Source organism: Mesoplodon bidens, assembly GCF_964165515.1.
Source record: "Mesoplodon bidens genome assembly, chromosome: 10".
NCBI classification, from domain to species: domain Eukaryota; kingdom Metazoa; phylum Chordata; class Mammalia; order Artiodactyla; family Ziphiidae; genus Mesoplodon; species Mesoplodon bidens.
The window spans coordinates 73640808-73659902 of record NC_138172.1 but is presented as its reverse complement, the minus strand read 5'-3'; the positions used below and the strand labels follow the sequence as shown (position 1 = coordinate 73659902).

At 49.1% G+C, this 19095-nt stretch overlaps 1 protein-coding gene across 1 annotated transcript; it reads left to right on the top strand.

Moving 5' to 3' along the window:
- The first annotated feature begins 39 nt into the window (after nt 1-39).
- GUCA1B (guanylate cyclase activator 1B) lies at nt 40-17597 on the top strand. The gene is made up of 6 exons (XM_081247150.1): nt 40-113; nt 6449-6779; nt 13326-13475; nt 14866-14986; nt 15692-15864; nt 16851-17597. Exons 2-5 carry the CDS (start codon nt 6573-6575, stop codon nt 15817-15819), a joined length of 606 nt encoding a protein of 201 aa, XP_081103276.1. The 5' UTR covers nt 40-113; nt 6449-6572; the 3' UTR covers nt 15820-15864; nt 16851-17597.
- Nucleotides 17598-19095: the final 1498 nt, after the last annotated feature.

Below are 19095 nucleotides of genomic sequence, written 5' to 3'. Positions count from 1 at the left end.
TTTTTCAGTTGACAGCGATTACCAGATGGCAGAACAAATTTGATGATACTGCAGATGCTTGTGTGCTGTACTGTTTAAAAACCAGCTGGAAAGGACTTCAGGGTATCTCTAAGGTGAGGATAACACCTTACAGTGGTTGCAAAATTTAATTTAGATGAGAAAACATGTAGCATGCTTATTATAACCACCATACATTATGCCAAGCATTTACAGATATTATCTTATTTAATCTTTATAACAACCCAATAAAGTAGTTACTATTATCCCCATTTTATAAGAGAGAAAACTAAGTTTGACTTGCCCGCTCAATTGCCCTTTCAGTTGACAGATGAAACTGAGACAAAAAGGCGAAACTGATTTGTCTGAGTTCAGGTTAGTGAAGACAGAGCCTCAGAACCTAATTTTTAAAGGCTAGGATGTCCTCAAATGCCCACACATTAAATGCAGACTATTCAAACCTAAAATCCAGATTTATTTCCCCTTGCACATTAGCAAAGTGTGCTACTCATTTCCCCTAAGGCTTAGAAGTAAAGAGATTGACTGGGGGAAAATAAAGAATAAAAGATGTAAATGTGTATGAATAAAGGCAAGAAGCATAACCCACAGCGCGATCCCTGTGGTCTCAAGGCTGACATTGGTCCTGACTGACTGAGGCAGCAACAGGAGAGTTTAAGCTCCAGCAAGGAGGGGCCTACTGGGTTATAGGAACCCTGGCATGGAGACAGTTAACCCTGGGGCTTTGCGCCAGGCCCATCTCAGGCTCTGCAGACACTGGTTTGTTGCTCACATGCATTTCTTTACCCCTGGAGCCAGGCTTATGGCTGAATGCCTGCGATCCCCAGGGTTCTCTTTGCAAATCCCTGCTCAATTCCTAACCCTGTCCTCCTTAAAGCCTTACTGTTGTTACTCCACGCTGTTGTTCTCTGTGGGGTCCTAATCCTCTTTAAAACTGATATATTTATACCTCAACAGCTCAGCGGTATTTAAGGGCAGGTCATGGGCAACTGACCCACGTGAAAAGCCAATTGAATTTTAGATTCCTCTGCCAGAGGCTAAATCAAGTTCTGTTTCATTCAAACGGTCTCTTGAGCACAGGTACCCACAGCAGTGGATTGCATATGCTGTCTTCAGGTGTGATGAGATGGGGACAAGTTCGAAAAATCACTGGAGACCTCTTCCAGTGCTAAAATCCCGTTATGTTTTCCCATGGACAAATATCTGCTAGGGAATTCCCCGGTGGTCCAGTGGTTAGGACTCTGCGCTTCCACTGCAGGGGGCACAGGTTCCATCCCTGGTCGGGGAACTAAGATCCCGAATGCCGCATAGGGCAGCCAAGGGAAAAAAAAAAAAAAACAGGAAAAAAAAATCTGCTAACCCAGGCATTCTCAAAGGAATCAAGAGCTGTTGTCTTGTAAAATTAAGAGTAGCACACGTGAATTCAGCTGTGACCGTGTGTCAAGCACTTTGCTCAGTTACTCAACAAGTCTTGTTTCTGCCAAGAACTCCTTGTTTGTGCCAAGCACTGTTCTAGGTTTTGGAAATTCTGCAGTGTGTATGTTGAAGTCCCTCTCCTCAAGGATCTTAGATTCTAGTGAGGAAGACATGCTAGGGGGAAAAATAATATCATTTCATAAGCAGTTAAGCACTATGAAGCAAATAAAGTAGGATAATGTCAGAATTACTTCAGTAGCTATTTGAGGTGAGGTTGGGAAAGCTCTCTCTGAGGAGGGGAGAATGTCAGGAAGGAGGCAGCCATATGAGGGTCTGGGGAAGAGCATTCCAAGCAGCAGGACCCATCAGTGCTAAGGCCCAGTGAGTGTTGTGTGTCTGTGGATAGGGCAGAGTAACATGAAGATGAAACAGGAGGATCCTAGAGTGCATCACGGCCATGGGAAGGAGTGTGGATTTTATCCTGAGTTTCAGTGGGAAGCCACGGAAGGGTTTGGAGCAGGACAGTGATAGGATCTGATTTACGCTTTAGAACACACTCCTCTGGCTGCTGGGTGTGGACTGGAAGGAGGGAGGTGATGGGAAGGTGGGGGCAGGAAGGCCAGTTAGGACTGATGCAGTGGACCAGTGAGAGGACGTGGCCTGGACCAGAGCTGCAGAAATGGAGGGGATGGGAAGTGGTTGGATTCAGAGTAAGTTTGGAGGTGGAGCTGATGGAATGACCTACTAATAGATTGAAATGAGATCTAAGAGAAAGAGAGGACTCAGGGATGACTCCTCATTTTTGGCCTAGGCAGCTAGATAAATGTTGATGCCATGACTGAGGTTGAGAAGGGTTGAGGAGGGATTTGGGAAGGAAATCAGTACTTTGGCTTTGGCCTTGCTAAGTTTGTGATCTGAGTTGAGCTGTCCAGTAGACAGCTGGGCTCATGAATCTGGAATCTACAAATGGTATGTAATGTTGAGGGTGAATGAGCTCTCTGTGGAGAGCATGTGAGTAGATGGGAGAATGGTACTGAGGACAAGCCTGGGAAGCCCAAGCATGAAGAGATTTGTTTAAAGGGAGGAGGTGCTGGCAAAGGAGATGTGCAGTCAGTGAGATTGGAGTGAAATCAGACACGTGTGGGTCCTTGAAACCTAAGGTGTTTGAAGGAAGAACTCGGTGAGCTGTGCTGAATCTGCGGGCAGGTTGAGTAAGAAAAGTAGGTCATTGGTGACCACTGTAAAGCCTTCTCCATGGAGTGATGGGGATGAGTATCCAATTGGAGTTAAGTTGAGGAGAGAATAAGAAATGCAGAGGATGCAAAACAGGTTCAGTTATCTACTGCTACCTTAAAAAATGCCCGACACTTCATGGCTTCATGACAATATCTACTTTGCATGCAAATCTGCAGTTTGGGAACACTGTCTGCTCCATTTGGTATCAGCTGGGGTGCTGGAAGGCCAGGCCTGGAGGCATCTACAGGTTCACTGACTCCCTCAGCCTGGTGGTTGAGGCTGACTGTCAGCTAGAAGCCCTGCGTGTGCTCTGGGCTTCCCCACAGTATGGTGGCTGCGTTCCCCAGGCAAGTCCCGAGGGAGAGCCAGGCACAAACCCTGTCGCCTTTGATGACCTAGTCTCGGAAGTCACATAGTGTCACTTCTGCCCATTCTCTTCGTTGAGTACCATAAAGTCCCATCCAGCTTGAAGAGAGGGAGAAATAGACTCTTCCCCTTGATGGAAGGAACATGGGAGACCAGACCTACTGCTGTGCCAGTTTTGGAAGATAACATCTTCGACAAGGGGTTTTGTTGTCACGGGAGCCAAAGTTAGGACAGTGGCTGGAGGGGAGTAGGAGTCGGCTGGGCCAGTGGATCCAGTAGGCAGAGTACCTAGGGCCCACAATATTTATTTTTCTTTATTTTCTTTTTGGCTGCGTTGGGTCTTCGTTGCTGCACGCGGGCTTTATCTAGTTGCAGTGAGCGGGGGCTACTCTTCATGGTGGTGCGTGGGCTTCTCATTGCAGTGGCTTCTCGTTGCGGAGCACAGGCTCTAGGTGCGTGGGCTTCAGTAGTTGTGGCACGTGGGCTCAGTCGTTGTGGCTCGCAGGCTCTAGAGTGCAGGCTCAGTAGTCGTGGCGCATGGGCTTAGTTGCTCCGTGGCATGTGGGATCTTCCCGGACCAGGGCTTGAACCCATGTCCCCTGCATTGGCGGTGGATTCTTAACCACTGCGCCACCAGGGAAGTCCCCGGGCCCACAATATTTTTAATTTCTTTTAAATGTTTTAATTTTCAAAACCAGAAGAAAGAATTAATACAATGCAACCTGGACTGGACTGGATTATATTCATCTTTTTACCAATGAATGATAGATAAAATAGCACTTTTAATATTTCCTTATTTAATATTTAATTATCAATATTAATCTTGTGACCCATGAAGGCAAATGTGGGTAGGCCCAAAAAAGTCACAGTGGGCTCCTGAATGTGGGATCAAGGAAGAATTTTTGTTTTGTTTAATCTTGTTTTCATAAAGGTGATATTAAAGCACATCTGCAAACGGGAATGATCCATTACAGAAGGATAAATGGAGGGTGCAGAAGAGAAAGGGATTACTGTGGACATGAAGTGCTTGAGTAGGCAAAGGGAGGTGACATCTAGAAACCAAGTGGAGGAGCTGACGGGGAGAAGTGGGAAAGGGACGCTGCGTCCATCGAACCAGGAAGAGGGGCCGGGTATGTGAGCACAGGTGCAGAGAGGTGTGTCTGCTATGGGAGGATGAGGTGGTTGTCAGATGCATCTGCTTCTCTGTGAAGTGAAGCATGTGACAGGGTCATCAGTTGAACCTGGGAGCGAGGGGAAGTTTTGAGGGCAGGAGGCGTGGTGGAAGAGTCATCTCGGGGAGAGGGGTCTCAAGTCAGCAGAGGAGAGCGTGCAGTACAACTGTCCAGCATTATTTGAAGTGTGTGCGGCCAGTGTGATTTTCTGACTTTTTCCAGCTGTGTTCAGCCTCGGGTGCAGATGAGGTGTTAGTGCCTAGTTAAGGGGATAGCTGCAGCCAGGGTCAGGTTTTGCCAAGAGAGTAGTTAGAGGGAGAGAGGGGCACAAAGGTCAAGGTCATGGCAAGGAAATGACAAGAGTTCTGGCCTGTGCGTAAGGGTAAGGAGGAAAGTGAGAATGTGACAGATGTTAAAAAGCGTAGTGATATACGGGTTGGAAGTCTCAACAGGGCTGGTGAGTTGCTGGAGTGAAGCTGTTAGTGTAAGTGAGTGGAAGGAGAGGCGATGACGGTGTTTGAACGTTTCAGACCATCAGTAGAGAAATTCATGGCAGCAAGGCCTCCGGTAGACATTCTCAGACTTCACGCGCCGTGGAAGCACCTGGAGAGCTTTCTAAAACACAGACTGTGGCCCCGCAACCCCAAGTTCCAGATTCACTAGGGGAGGAGGGGCCTGAGAATCTGCATTTCTAACAGACTCCCAGATGTTGCAGCTGCTGGCCCAGGGACCACAGTGAATGGGGGCCAAGGTGGGTGCAAGAAAAGCTCTTGGGAACTGGGGAGATAAGAACCTTTGAGGCCAGAGTGGGAGGGACCAGCTGTCCACCTGATGCTTTGGGACGAATGGTGACATCACCAGTGAATGATGACAATAAGGACAAGTACAAGGTGGGAGGGTCAGAGGTGGCCTCGAAGGCACTGGCATTTCTGAGGGAGGAAAGAGGAAAGGTAGAGGCAACAGCTGAACAAGGAGGAGGCCAGCCTTAACCTCCAGACCCGGAGGCAAGTGGGATTTGGGAGAAAAACCCATCGGCACTTGAAAGGATGACAGAGGAAGCGGGGTTCCACCTTCAGGGATGGCAAGGAAATTAGAAGAACTTTGAGAGATTAGGGACATCTGGAGGCAGGGAGCTGAGAGCGAGAGCGAGAATGAGCAAGAGAGAGAGAGAGAGACTGGAATGTACAAAGCAATTCAGGAATGAACATCCAGTGGGAGGCAGGCAGTGCTGCGCCTGAGATTACGAGACACACTGGAAGGACCGCCCCTAAAATCTCAAAAAAAATAGCGCTCCAGGTTTTCTGATTTCTTGGAGGTGTCATTTTTATATTCCATTAACATAAGCATGAGTATATAACTGATTCAAAAACAAATTCGCAGGACTTTCCTGGTGGTCCAGTGGTTAAGACTCCACACTTCTAACGCAGGGGATGCATGTTCGATCCGTGGTTGGGGAGCTAGGATCCTGCATGCCGAGCGGTGCGGCCAAAATAAATAAAAATAATTTCCGCACCAAATTCGCATGAACCTTTAATATAAAAGTAAGAGCCTTCAGAGATAAGTTAAGCCACGCTCCCAGATCCTTCTCATGTGTTTATACTTTGGAGAAAAAGTGGGAAGAGCCCTGCTGATAGGTCTTGGATGAAGGGTGTAGGAGGGACGTATTTGTACTTTAAACTGGGAGATGGAGAACTTCCAAGACTCAAGGGTGTGATCTGTAAAGGAGCTTCAGATGTGGTGCTGGGGACTGAGCTAGCCTGGGGACAGAAGTGCTCACCCAGAGCCCTTCACATCATAGATCCTGCTGCTTCTCATTAGGCCAAGTGAAGGGCAAGCCCCAGCTCACCAGTGGTTCTGTTTTATGGGCTAGGAGTTGGCCTTGCTTCCTCTCTGGACTTCAGAGACTCCTGTATCTCCAAGATGGGCCTCCCTGGAGCAGCCTGGTGCCCAACGGAAAGGGACAGGGAGCACGTGTGAGATGGGAGGGTCTCAGCCTGTCTTCTCGACTCCCCCTCCATCTGCCTACCTCTCAGTGTCCTCCCCTTCTCCCTCTTCAGAATCTGCCCGGCAGCTTAGTTGAGTGGTTGATGAGACTAAAGGGAGGGGTGAGGCTGGGGGAGCTTAGCTGACTGGAGGTCAGACCTTGCAGGGGAATCTTCTAATGACCTTAGGGCGCTTAGCTGGCCTGGTCCCGCCCCCTCGCTGCCAGCCCCCTGCACTGCCCATCCTGTTCTGTTGGCTAGGAGATGATGAAGAGCCTGGCTAAGAGGAGGAAAGGGAGGAAGAGGGCCCTCGCCTAAGGAATCCATTGGCAGAAGCCCGGGAGGAAGCACAGACCCTTGCTCCCTGACGTCCCCGGGGGCCAGGATGGGGCAGCAGTTCAGCTGGGAGGAGGCAGAGGAGAACGGCGCGATGGACGTGGCGGAGCTGCAGGAGTGGTACAGGAAGTTCCTGGAGGAGTGCCCCAGCGGCACGCTCTTCATGCACGAGTTTAAGCGCTTCTTCAGGGTCGCGGGCAACGAGGAGGCCACCCAGTATGTAGAGGGCATGTTCCGAGCTTTCGACAAGAACGGGGTAAGGCGCCCTGAGGGGAAGGACCGATGGCTCAGGTCTCATCCCGGTGCTAAAGGAGCATCCTCAGTGGGAGCTCCGTTCCCCAGTCCTCCTGCTCTTCCTCTGCTCTTCGCTTCTCTCCATCCCCTCTCGCCCTTTCTGTCTCACTGTTCCCGCAAACTCTTCTCCCCATCATTCCTCTTTCCGTCTTCTCTTCCTCCCCTCCACCTCTCCGCTCTCATGTGACTGGCCTTCTTCCTGAGAGCTGAGGGGAGATTCTGCAGAAAGGCGCACGGTCCAGCCCTCTCTGCGTGTATTTATGGACAGGGCTCCATAGCCGGAGGACCTGGTTTTTCGCACCCACCAGAGCACCCCTCGCTGTAAAGATAAGGGGCTCCAGAGCTGCCCTAAATGGGCGGAGCTATCTTGGAACAGGTCGTGAGCGCCCCCTTGTTGGGGTCCTTCGAATTGAGACCGGTCAGCTCTTCCCACCCAGAAAGCTGGAGGAGGCTCCTTCCTGGACTTGGAGGTTGGACGGATTATTGCAAAATCCCCTTTCTACTCTTCAAGCCATAAAAGATTCCATGAAATCATCCATCCACAAGGTTTCTTCCAGCCCTTGGATGGCACCAGGAGCTAAGAAGATAATATATTTTGTAAATGCGCACCTGGGAACTGAATTCAAACATTGAAATCCCCTCATTATTTAAAGGCCATCCAGTCCAGCGCCTCCGCAGTACTCTAAACCATTAGGTTTGCCTCACATACCTATTTCAGTCCCCCAAACTGAGGGGGAGGTGGGTTGGACCTAGATAATTAATCTGGAGAGAGCGGTGGGTATCCCACTTCTTTGTAGGGGGAGAGCTTCACTTTCTAGAGAGTCACTGGGAAGGCTTCTTCAGGTCCCAACCTGACCCTGGTACCGGTCAGTGCACATCTCCTCATCGCCTATAGGGGGCGGGAGGGCGGGGTCAGCGTCATTCCCTGCAACAGAAACCTCCTTGGAGATGAACCCTATCTCGGGGCCCAGAGTGAGCTTCAGCCTTCTCAGAGCTCCTCTCCACAGGCACCTCTGAGGCGGCAGCAGCAGCCCTGGGAGGGAACAGGCAGGGTTGTTATTGCAGATTCAGTGAATTGATTGACCAAGATCATATACTCAGGGGTCCCGAGGCCCAGGCAAGCGCTCCTGCCCAGAAGGCAGTTTGTTGGGTTTCTTTCAGAGAGAAAATGATGTTTCTAAGTGTTGAATGTCACAAGGAAAGTAAACAAATAGATCATATATAGCAAGAGTCACTATCATAGATTTATCAATCTTCCTCAAATTCATTTAAAATTCAGTATAATAACAATTCAAGATCTCAAGGGGATTATGAAGCCCCTGGGAATAATATGGCTGACCTCTTATACCTAATCTCCTCCTATAAATCAGCATATAATATTCATCAATTGTTTTTAAAACAACCTTTTAATTTTGGTATGATTTTAAATTTACAGCAAAATTATAATAGTGCAATTAATTCCCATGTACAATTTATCCAAATTCCCCAACTGTTTACATTTTGCCTCATTTGCTTTACCATTCTCTCCATGTAATGTATTATGTATTTATGTATATATACATACACATAATATATACATATATGTGTATATTGTGCATATAAATATACATACATATTTTTGAGAGAAAATTATAGACATCACAACCCTTTACCCAAGTATTCTAGTGTGTATTTTCTAAGACCAAGGGCATTCTATTAACCTAATAAGTGATCAAACCAGGAAATTCAACAGTAATAAATTCTGTTATCTAATCGACAATCCATATTCAAGTTTGGTCAGTTGTCCTGGTGACATCCATTATAACCTTTTTTTTTTTTTCGTTTGATCACACATTGCATTTACTTGTCCTGTCTCTTTCTTAGCCTTTAATTTGGAAACTTTAATCTCAGCCTTTCTTTATCTTATTTGACTCTGACATTTTCGAAGACTGCAGACCAGTGATTTGGGTTTGTCCCATGTTGCCTCGTGATGAGATTCAGGTTACACTTCTGGCAGAAATGCCCCAGAAGAGATGCTGTGTCCTCCTGAGTGCATCATGTCAGGGGGCACGTGATGTTGGTTTGTCCCATTAGTGGAGCGGTTCACTTCGGTCACTTGGATACATGGTGTTCTGCCAGGTTCCACCACTGTAAAGTGACTATTTTTCCTTTGTAATTTATAAGCATCTTATAGGGAGATACTTTGAGACTAAGTAAATTTCCTGTTGCTCATCAAGTGCTCATCCTCTGGGTTTGGCCTCAGCTGATAATTTTGTAACTCCACCGTCCCATCTCTGTTTATTACTTGGCCTCCTGCCGTAAGGAAGAGCATTCCAGGCAGGTGTTTTCAGCTCCTCTGTCAGGGACTGAGCCTTCTTTCTTTTCTTTTCCCACTTTGTGTCTCCAAACCTCCACCCGACTCCACTTTCCACCTTGGCACAGTCTTTGTATCAGCAAGTCTTGTTTCTAGGCAGTTGGTCTGAGATTTCTGGGGCAAATAAAATCAAAAGAGCTCATAGATCTTGCTCACACGTCAAAATCTGAGGTCGTGGAAACAGGGTTTTGGTGGAGGCAAGGAGGTAGGAGTACCTGGTCTCTGCTGCTGCTGCGCCCCCTCCTGGTGGTGGTAGTAACACTCGTCTCTGGTGCTTGCCTGTGATGCACTGGATGGAAGAAAAGGAAGGATGAAGCTCAAATGTCCTTCGGGATCCTTATGTAAAGAGTGTTGGGGGTCAGGGTTAGTTCACCAGTGCAGCCCATTCAGGGAGAAACAAGGCAGGTAATCCCATAGAGCAGATCACGTTCCTGTCACTTCTGCTCCAGCTCTTGAGTAGACAGGCACTTCCATCATCTTGGGCCCCTGTGGATAATTGAAGCTGATGAGAGCTGGTGTGCAGTGGATGAGATTAGCCCCAGCTGGAAGCTTTCCAGAGCTGGTCCGGGGGGTGGGTGGGTTTTTTTTTTCTATTTCTTTTTTTTAAATTTTTTAATTTTTATTTTATTCATTTATTTTTGGCTGCGTCTTAATTGCTGTGTGCGGGCTTTCTCTAGTTGCGGCGAGCAGGGCCTACTCTTTGTTGAGGTGTGCAGTCTTCTCATTGCGGTGGCTTCTCTTGTTGCAGAGCACAGGCTCTAGGCGCGTGGGCTTCAGTAGTTGTGGCATGTGGGCTCTAGAGCACAGGCTCAGTAGTTTGGCGCATGGGCTTGGTTGCTCTGTGGCATGTGGGATCTTCCCTGACCAGGGCTCGAACCCGTGCCCCTTGTCTTGGCAGGTGGATTCTAAACCACTGTGCCACCAGGGAAGTCCCTAGAGTTGGGGGGGGTTTGAAGTAAACTCGCAGGGGAGATCACTTGTCAGGAAGGGGCTGCTCTACAGTGGGCCTCAGGTAAGGCGAGGGGTCTTTGTGGAAACCATATCATGGTGAGACAGGATGTTATGAGAACAGAAGGTTCTAGACAAAGAATGTGGGGGAATCTAGAGATCTGGAGAGTAGGGATTTGTCTGTGGTTTTTTGTTTGTTGTTCTCCCCTTGGTGCTAGACACCAGGTTCATTTTTTAGACAGTAATAGACCTTGCATGGAATAAGACATTTCTCCCAACCTGATGAACTGGAGAAGGCATGTAGCTTGAAAGGCTCTGCCACTTGCTGGGTGGGAATTTCTTGGGCAACTTATTCAACCTCTGAGTCTCTGTTTCCTCATCCATAACATGGGGATGACAGACCTGAGGGAGATGATGTATGTAAAACAGATGATCCGTACCAGCCTTTTTTTTTTTTTTTTTGCAGTACACGGGCCTCTCACTGTTGTGTCCTCTCCCGTTGTGGAGCACAGGCTCCGGACGCGCAGGCTCAGCAGCCATGGCTCACGGGCCCAGCCACTCCACAGCATGTGGGATCTTCCCGGACCGGGGCACGAACCCACGTCCCCTGCATTGGCAGGCGGACTCTCAACCACTGCGCCACCAGGGAAGCCCCCTACCGGCCATTTTGCACACATTTTCCTACCCAATTCTTATTTTAAAAGAAACCTAACATCTATTTTTAGTAAGCTTAATAAATAATAATTACTAATGAAAATAGCCTTTTAAAGAACAACCAATTATCATATTGTACACCTTAATCTTACACAGAGTTCTTTAAAAGGCTATTTTGCAATTATTACCTCAGTAGAGCTGGGGAAGAAAAATTGGACACAAGCCAAATAACCTTCAATGAGCAAACAGAAAGCAAACTAGGGACCATTCATACAATGGTGCACCATACAGTAATAAAAAGGAAGGAACTGTTGATGCATGCAGTGACTGAGATGAATCTGTAGGGCATTGTGCTGAGTGAAAAAAAGAGTTACACATTATATGATTCTATTTATATACCGTTCTCAAAGTGAAAATATTATTGTGATGGAGAACAGATCCGTGGTTGTCAAATGTTACGGTTGGGGGAAAGATGTGACCCTTAAGAGGTAACACAAGAGAGTTTCTTTGTGTTGAGAGCTATTCGTATCTACACGTGATATAATTTTGTAGAACAAGTGGGGAGGGGCAATTCAGGGGTAGGGGATTAAGCGGAACAAACTATTACCTATGAAATAAGCTACAAGGATATACTGTACAACACAGGGAATATAGCCAATATTGTATGCTCCAATAAATGGAGCATAATCTTTAAAAATTATGAATCACTGTATTGTACACCTGGAATTTATATAATATTGTACATCAACTATATTTCAATTAAAAAATTCATAGAGGGGCTTCCCTGGTGGTGCAGTGGTTAAGAATTCGCCTGCCAATGCAGGGGACACGGGTTCGAGCCCTGGTCCGGGAAGATCCCACATGCCGTGGAGCAACAAAGCCTGTGTGCCACAACTACTGAGCCCGCATGCTGCAACTATTGAAGCCGCGTGCCTGTAGCCCGTGCTCTGCAACAAGAGAAGCCACCGCAGTAGCCCCTGCTCACCACAACTAGAGAAAGCCCACGCGCAGCAACGAAGACCCAACGCAGCCAAAAAAAAAAAAGACTACTGGTGGGGGGTGAGGAACAACCAGCAACTGCTAAGAATCTACCCTACAGAAATTACCAGAGACATAAGAAAAAATACATATGCACAAAGATGTTCATTGTGTCACATAAAATATCAAAACCATGTTCAGCAAGAGGGACTTCCCAGTATTCCTCTGAAAAAGAAGAAGGAAAGATATGATTTTAAATAAATTTAAAGGCATGGGAAATTTTAAAATAAAAATCCAGGAACTAAAATTATAGCTACAGTCTAACCTCAATTAGGTAAATACATTGTGAGGAGTGTGGAGGACCAGAAGGAATTATATAAAGGATGTTGAATAAAACTCTTCAGGTAGGCTCATCTTATTTTCTTGGTTTTTCGTTAGGCTTTTGCTGTTTCCCTCATTTGGGGCCCTGTTCTTCTGTTGCTCAAACCTTGCCCACCCAGGCACCCCTTGAACCGGGGCTGAGTGACCTGACCCAGTGGGACAGTGGGGCTCTGGGCCAGCAATGCCATTTCTGATTACAAAGTCATGGGAATGGGCTTCCCCTGGTGGCGCAGTGGTTAAGAATCCACCTGCCAGTGCAGGGGACACAGGTTCGAGCTCTGGTGCAGGAAGATCCCACATGCCACGGAGCAACTAAGCCTGTGCACCACAACTACTGACCCTGTGCTCTAGAGCCCGCAAGCCACAACTACTGAACTCAGTGTCACAACTACTGAAGCCCGCATGCCTAAAGCCCATGCTCCGCAACAAGAGAAGCCACCACAATGAGAAGCCTGCGCACCTCAACGAAGAGCAGCCCCTGCTCGTCGCAACAAGAGAAAGCCCGCGAGGAGCAATGAAGACCCAACACAGCCAAAAATAAATAAATAAAATAAAATTTATATTAAAAAAACAAAGTCATGGGAATGACACACACTCCTGGGAGAGATAACAATTCCAATTTTTGATTTGGAGGGCTGAGATCCTGACCCTGAAATACGTGAGGTCCTGCTTTCTAATTTCCTGTCAAAACTATGTTAGTCTCAAATTCAGACCTAATCATTTCTTCATTGATTCATAAATATTTATGAGACTCTGAGTGGAAGTGGCATTGTGCTAGGCATGGAGGAGGGATAAAAGCAATGTAAACCCCTCTCCTTTCTCCCGGAGCATAGACTGTAGCTAGAGAATGAGACACACGAAACACTTAAGGGTAGATTAGAAGATAGGTGCTGGGAGTGTCAGAAGAGGGAGAGGGAGATCATTGTGGCTGAAGTGGTGTGAGAAGGAAGGCTTCCTGGAGGAGGGGACCCTTGAGCCTTGAAGGACAGATAGGAGTGGGTGAGCATGGAGACTGGGAATAGATCCCAGGGCAGAGAATAGCACAAGCACAGATGCAGAGGCACACGGAATGCAAGGAGGATGCAAAGCCCTGAGTTTACAGGGATGGTGGCCTAGATTAGGGCTCACACCTGCGCTCCAGGGAGATCCGGCGGCGGGCGGGAGGGAGCCTCACAGCTCCCACTCCCAATGCAGGATGACACCATCGACTTCCTGGAGTATGTGGCAGCCCTGAACCTTGTACTGAGGGGCACCCTGGAGCACAAGCTGAAGTGGACCTTCAAGATCTATGACAAGGACCGCAATGGCTTCATTGACCGCCTGGAGCTGCTGGACATCGTGGAGGTCAGTGTCTGCTCAGGGCGGGGGCGCAGGGCAGGCACCTGGGCGTGTGGCCCCGCTGGGCTGTGAGTGCTGGCTGCTGAAGTGGGGGCCCCTGGGGCTGGGGGTGGGAAGGGGCATTGGAACCCTTCAGAGTGTGCTTTCCGACCACAGTGAAATTAAGCTAGAAATCAATTACAAAAAGAATGAGAAAATCCCCATCTGTTTGGAAATTAGGCAATCCACTTCCTAATACTCCATGAATCAAAACAATAATACCACACATACACACAAAGTATTGTGAACTGAATAATAATGCAAACATAACAAAACTTGTGGAATGCAGCTAAAGCTGGACTTGCAGAAACATCGGTAGCCTTAAAAAGTATATACTAGAAAATAAGAGAGGCTGGAAATTCAATGATCCAAGAAGTCATCTCAAGAAATTAGAAAAAAGAGTAAATTAAGGCCAAAGAAAGCAGAAGAAAAGAACTAATAAAGAGCAGAAATTAATGAAACGAACACAAATACATAAGGAAAGTCAACAAAAGCAAAAGTTGGTTCTTTGAAAAGATTAACAAAGCTGATTGACTACTAGCAAGAACAAGCAAGGGGTAAAAAAAAGTACTACAGCTCAGACTCTGCACGAAACCTGCATTAGCCTATTACTCCCCAGAACTGCACTCCGAGGAGGGGATTGTTCATCCATTTTACAGATGAGGAAATCGGCCCGTGGAGGTTGTGTGGTTTGCCCAAGTTCATCCACCAGGAGGTGCTGGGCTGCCTGTAACACCTGAGCCTCCCAGCACCGTTAGTGGGGTGCCAGGCGCTGCTTTGTGCCAGGCGCTGCACTGGGCTGTGGGGACCCCGAAGGCACACCTCTGCCCTCAGCCCCAACCAAGGACTAAGGATAATCCTCACATTTGTCTGTCTCTTCCCCGTTTCAGTTCCAAACGTTGCCTCATTGCCAGAAACAGGGCAAGGGAGACACCTGTGCTTTTCCCTCTCCCGTCATCCTATTTCACACACATACACACACATCTATAAATACACTAAAATCTCTTTTCCTCTCTGAATCTCCATTTCTTCCTCTGTAGTGTAGAGTTTAGACCATCACTGTGCCGTCCACATCCCTCCTTAAAGGCTTTGGGTGTCAGCTCTGACACTCACAGTGGAAATGCCAAAGGCGTGGGGCTGAGGCAGTGTGTGAAGCCGGGTACTCCTCGGTTGGAATTAGGCCAATGGGACACTGAGGGAACAATGGGACCCACGGGTCACTTTTAATTTGGTCCCGTGGTCCTCAGATGCACAGACTGGGGGGCAGTGCTGGGGACGAGCTGCCAAGGGATGTGGGTCCTGGGGAGAGGGCAGGGCGTGCAGGGTCTTGTGGATACCACCGGGTTCTCTCCCACAGTCCATCTACAGGCTGAAGAAAGCCTGCAGGGTGGAGATGGAGGCTGAGCAGGACGGCGAGATGCTCACACCTGAGGAGGTCGTGGACAGGATCTTCCTTCTGGTGGATGAGAACGGAGATGGTAACGGGCAGAGAGGATGGTGGGGCGGGTGGGGGGCACGGCACCCACCCTGGATCACCCCACTTTCTATCCACGTGACCTTAGGCAAGGCCCTTCACCTCCTGACAGTGAGATGGGTGAAGAGGAGAATACATAAAATAACAAGGGTGTCACTAGCATGTGAGGTTTGTAAGAGTGATTAAAACTCCTGTGGGAGTTGCTGATGGAGGCCAGGCAAGCGCAGTGGAAGAAGAGAAGCTTTGGAGTCGGGCAGACCAGGGTGCTACATTTACCCTCTCAGCCTGGTCTGTTTCCTCACCTGGAAAATGGGGCTAAGAACGGTTGAAAGGAAAAAATGGGGTCATGTACTTAAGAGCCAGCTACTTGGGCTCTCCTCGCCGTAGCTCAGAGCCCCAGCCCCAGGCTGTACAGGGAGGCAGCTGGCTGGGAACACACCCAGAAGAGCCCTCAAGAGCATTCTGAGGGTACCGGGGGCAGAAGTAAAATTTAAACTCACTTGCAAATAAAGTCCCTTAAAGAAACCCTTGAAGGTTCCAGGTGACTCCTGGAGAATCAGGGAATCGACAAGGCCCAAGCTTAGGCCCTGCGGCCGCAGGCTCATCTGTGTACAAGGTGTAGGCGCACCCAAGGAGAGAAGGCCTCACCTCTCACCCCCACCCCATTTCTTCCATTCCCCCTGTGACCGTCTCTCCTACCCCTGTGCAGGCCAGCTGTCCCTGAGTGAGTTCACTGAAGGTGCCCGTCGTGACAAGTGGGTGATGAAGATGCTGCAGATGGATGTGAATCCCGGTAGCTGGATCTCTCAGCAAAGGCGGAAAAGTGCCATGTTCTGAGGGCTCCGGGGTCCTTGGAGCCCTCCAAGACTCCAGGCTCACCAGGTTTCCAGAGCAGTGGGAGGGTCCCTGGCTCAGCCTGCTTATGCCCACTCTTATCCTGGCTTGGACTTCCTGGCATACCCTGTGCAGGGGGTGGGGCTGAGTGGGGAGGGGAGGGGCCGTCGGTCTGAAGTGGCCAACAGGACCCGGTCCATTGGGAGGATTCACAGGGTGGTGAAGGGAACAGGCTTCCTCTCCCCCTTCAGCTGCTCCTGGGAAAGCTAGGCCTTGGCTAGGTGGTTGTGGGGCTTCCACAAATTCCTACATGGTTCATAGCTGGAAGCAGGGAAAACTGAGGGGTAGGGGTTCCATAGATGAAATTAGCAATGAGAATGCCCACACAATGTGAAACTGGCTAGTAGAAGGGTGGGGCTGGCAGGTGGTGTTGACTCTGAAGAAAAGGTAGGAACTGGGGAGAAGGGATGGATAATAACTACATCCCCCCAGGATCCTGAGGAATGTTCAGGGGAGGACTCTTGCCTCTTCCTCTCCAAGTTGTCCTTGCCAAGGGTGTCAGGAGGGAAACTTGCAACAAGTAAGGCCGTGGTCTTCCTGCCCTTGGAGGGAGTCAGCTGTGCTTAAAGGGGCTGTTTCAGCTCTGCCCTGGTGCTGCTGCCCAGCCCCTGCTGCCAACCCCTCCCCACCCTCCTCTCCCCCTCCCTACCCCTCATCCCTCACACTCACCTCTCCAACCCCCGCCCCCAGAATGGACCCTCCACAGTTCCCCGTCACAGGCCCACAAGCCAAATGTGTCTCCTTAAAGGATGGAAAAAAACTTTACTCTGTCTCTGGGGAGAACTGGGGCCTGCCAACCTGGGTTCTAGGCCAGGCTTTGCCTCCAACTGCTGTGTGACCCAAGACGGCCATTTCTTTTCCCTAACCTTGGTGTCTCATCTGCATGGTGAGCAGGCTGGGCTAGACAAGCAGTTTTCAGATTATTATTTTTTTAGATGTGGAATTCTTTTTTTTTTTTTGGCTGCACTGCACAGCTTGTAGGACCTTAGTTCCCCGACCAGGGATTGAACCCAGGCCCTCGGCACTGAGAGCATGGAGTCCTAACGACTGGACCGCGAGGGAATTCTCTAGACGTGGAATTACTTTTGTTATACAAACTCTGTGTGCAACCCCAGTGCATAAACTAGATTAAAAGGCAGCCACTCTGGGGCTTCCCTGGTGGCGCAGTGGTTAAGAAGCCGCCTGCCAACGCGGGGGACACGGGTTCGAGCCCTGGTCCGGGAAGATCCCACATGCCGCGGGGCAACTAAGCCCGTGCACCACAGCTACTGAGCCTGTGCTCTAGAGCCCGCGAGCTACAACTACTGAGCCCACACGCCACAACTACTGAAGGCCGCTCACCTAGAGCCCGTGCTCCACAACAAGAGAAGCCACTGCAGTGAGAAGCCTGCGCACCGCAACGAAGAGTGGCCCCCGCTCGCCGCAACGAGAGAAAGCCTGCGCGCAGCAACGAAGACCCAACGCAGCCATAAATAAATAAATTTATTTTAAAAAGAATCTGCCTGCCAGTGCAGGGGACACGGGTTCAAGCCTTGGTCCGGGAAGATCCCACATGCCGCGGGGCAACTAAGCCCCTGCACCACAGCTACTGAGCAGCAAAGAGTAGCCTCCTCTTGCTGCAACTAGAGAAAGCCCGCACGCAGCAACGAAGACCCAACGCAGCCAAAAACAAGTAAATAAAAGGCAGTCACTCTGGTTGTATGGGGTGCCGAGGAACTCAGAAAAGGAACTCATGTGACTAGATATGTTTCTGTGTTGTATGAAGAATAAAACTAATTTGTAGAGCCTGTGATTTCATGGGCATTATATTCATATAAAGTTTCCTTTAGAAACAAATGTAAGGTAAAAAAATAGTTGATTAAAAAATAATAGTAATCCAGCTGGGACACAGATATGCCCCAAATCATGAAGATGGTATGTGAATGAGGTTGGGGAAATGTCCCAGTTCTATCCAAATACCCTCCCAGCTTTGACCTCCAGGATTTTCCAAGAGGCAGCCACCAAGAGAAGAAGCAGAAATGTCAACTCCCTTTTTTTCCAGGTTGCCCCAGGCATTGAGCTCCACCTTCCCTCCATGTCTGTGCTCCAGCTGGCGGACGGTGTGAGTGAAACACATCCTCTCCTCCCCGCCCAGGGGGCTCTCTGCAAGCTGGGGATTTACCCACCTTTCCGCTTGTTTGCTCCCTCCCACCCCTGGATTTTTTTTTTTTACTCCCTGAACTTCCCCCACACCCCGCTGAAGCGAAGACTCAAAGTTCAGAAGGAAAGAGCACCTTTGAAAAAATGGTCATAACTGCTCCAGCCTGTCTGTCTCCAGGTTCTTGGACAGGTGTTCCTAAAGTTGGGTGTGCAAAGAATGGGGATAGAGCCCACCTATAACAGACTGTTCCACTTCCCAACTGGCTGTCACGTGTCACTGCAGCAAGAGGGATTTAGGCTAGATCAGGGATGGTCAGGACGCTTGCCGTAAACAATGAGTCACAATCCTGTGGGGAACCGTGTGGCACCATGTGCCACCGAGGGGCCAGCAGGGGAAGAACGAGGGGGTTGTGCGGTCACTTCTGAATAAATATGGATTTCCTCTGGATAAAGGAGCACTGTCTATAGTATCATATTTTATTATAATGATGCTTGGCCTGTGAGTTCTTTGAGGATGAGAACTGTCGTCTTCTTTGCACGTCTAACATCTAGCATTAGTACAAAGTAGGTGTTCGATAAATGCTTGTTGAAGGGAGGAACGAATCAACACAGACCACACAAGTACACTCTGGGATGCTGGGAGCAGGATGGGTGTGTGATACAGCACCCAGATGGAGGCCGCAGCCACCAGATCTGTGTGATCCCGTTAGAGTCCCGGGAAAGCCCACCTCTGCATCAGAGCTTCTCTGTCCAGAAGAGCGTGGAACTAGAGAAGCTCAGTGGAAGAGCTGGTAAAAGCTGGGGAGGGGCCAGAAGGGGCTGGGGAGGAGCCTGAGGGATGTTGAAGGCTTCCCCCAGCAGGGAGCGGTCACCACCAGCTGAGTCGCACAGAGGGTTCAGGAACCGTCCTTCCCTGTCCCCTGCTCTGAATCCCCACCCCTGCCCCTCTGCTGCCACCATGTGCCCCGAGCAGGTGAGCTGAGCCTTTGAGTTCAGAAGACTCCATCTAGTATTATAACAACGAGACACCAGGCACCACCACACACCCCTCCCCAATACAGAAACTGCAGGGCGGTGGGC

Excerpts from the sequence above, each read along its gene's own strand:
- GUCA1B (XM_081247150.1), top strand. The coding sequence starts at position 6,573 with ATGGGGCAGCAGTTCAGCTGGGAGGAGGCAGAGGAGAACGGCGCGATG. Across the intron at positions 13,476-14,865 it reads AGCTGCTGGACATCGTGGAG|TCCATCTACAGGCTGAAGAA; the intron begins GTCAGTGTCTGC and ends TCTCTCCCACAG. Across the intron at positions 14,987-15,691 it reads GGTGGATGAGAACGGAGATG|GCCAGCTGTCCCTGAGTGAG; the intron begins GTAACGGGCAGA and ends ACCCCTGTGCAG.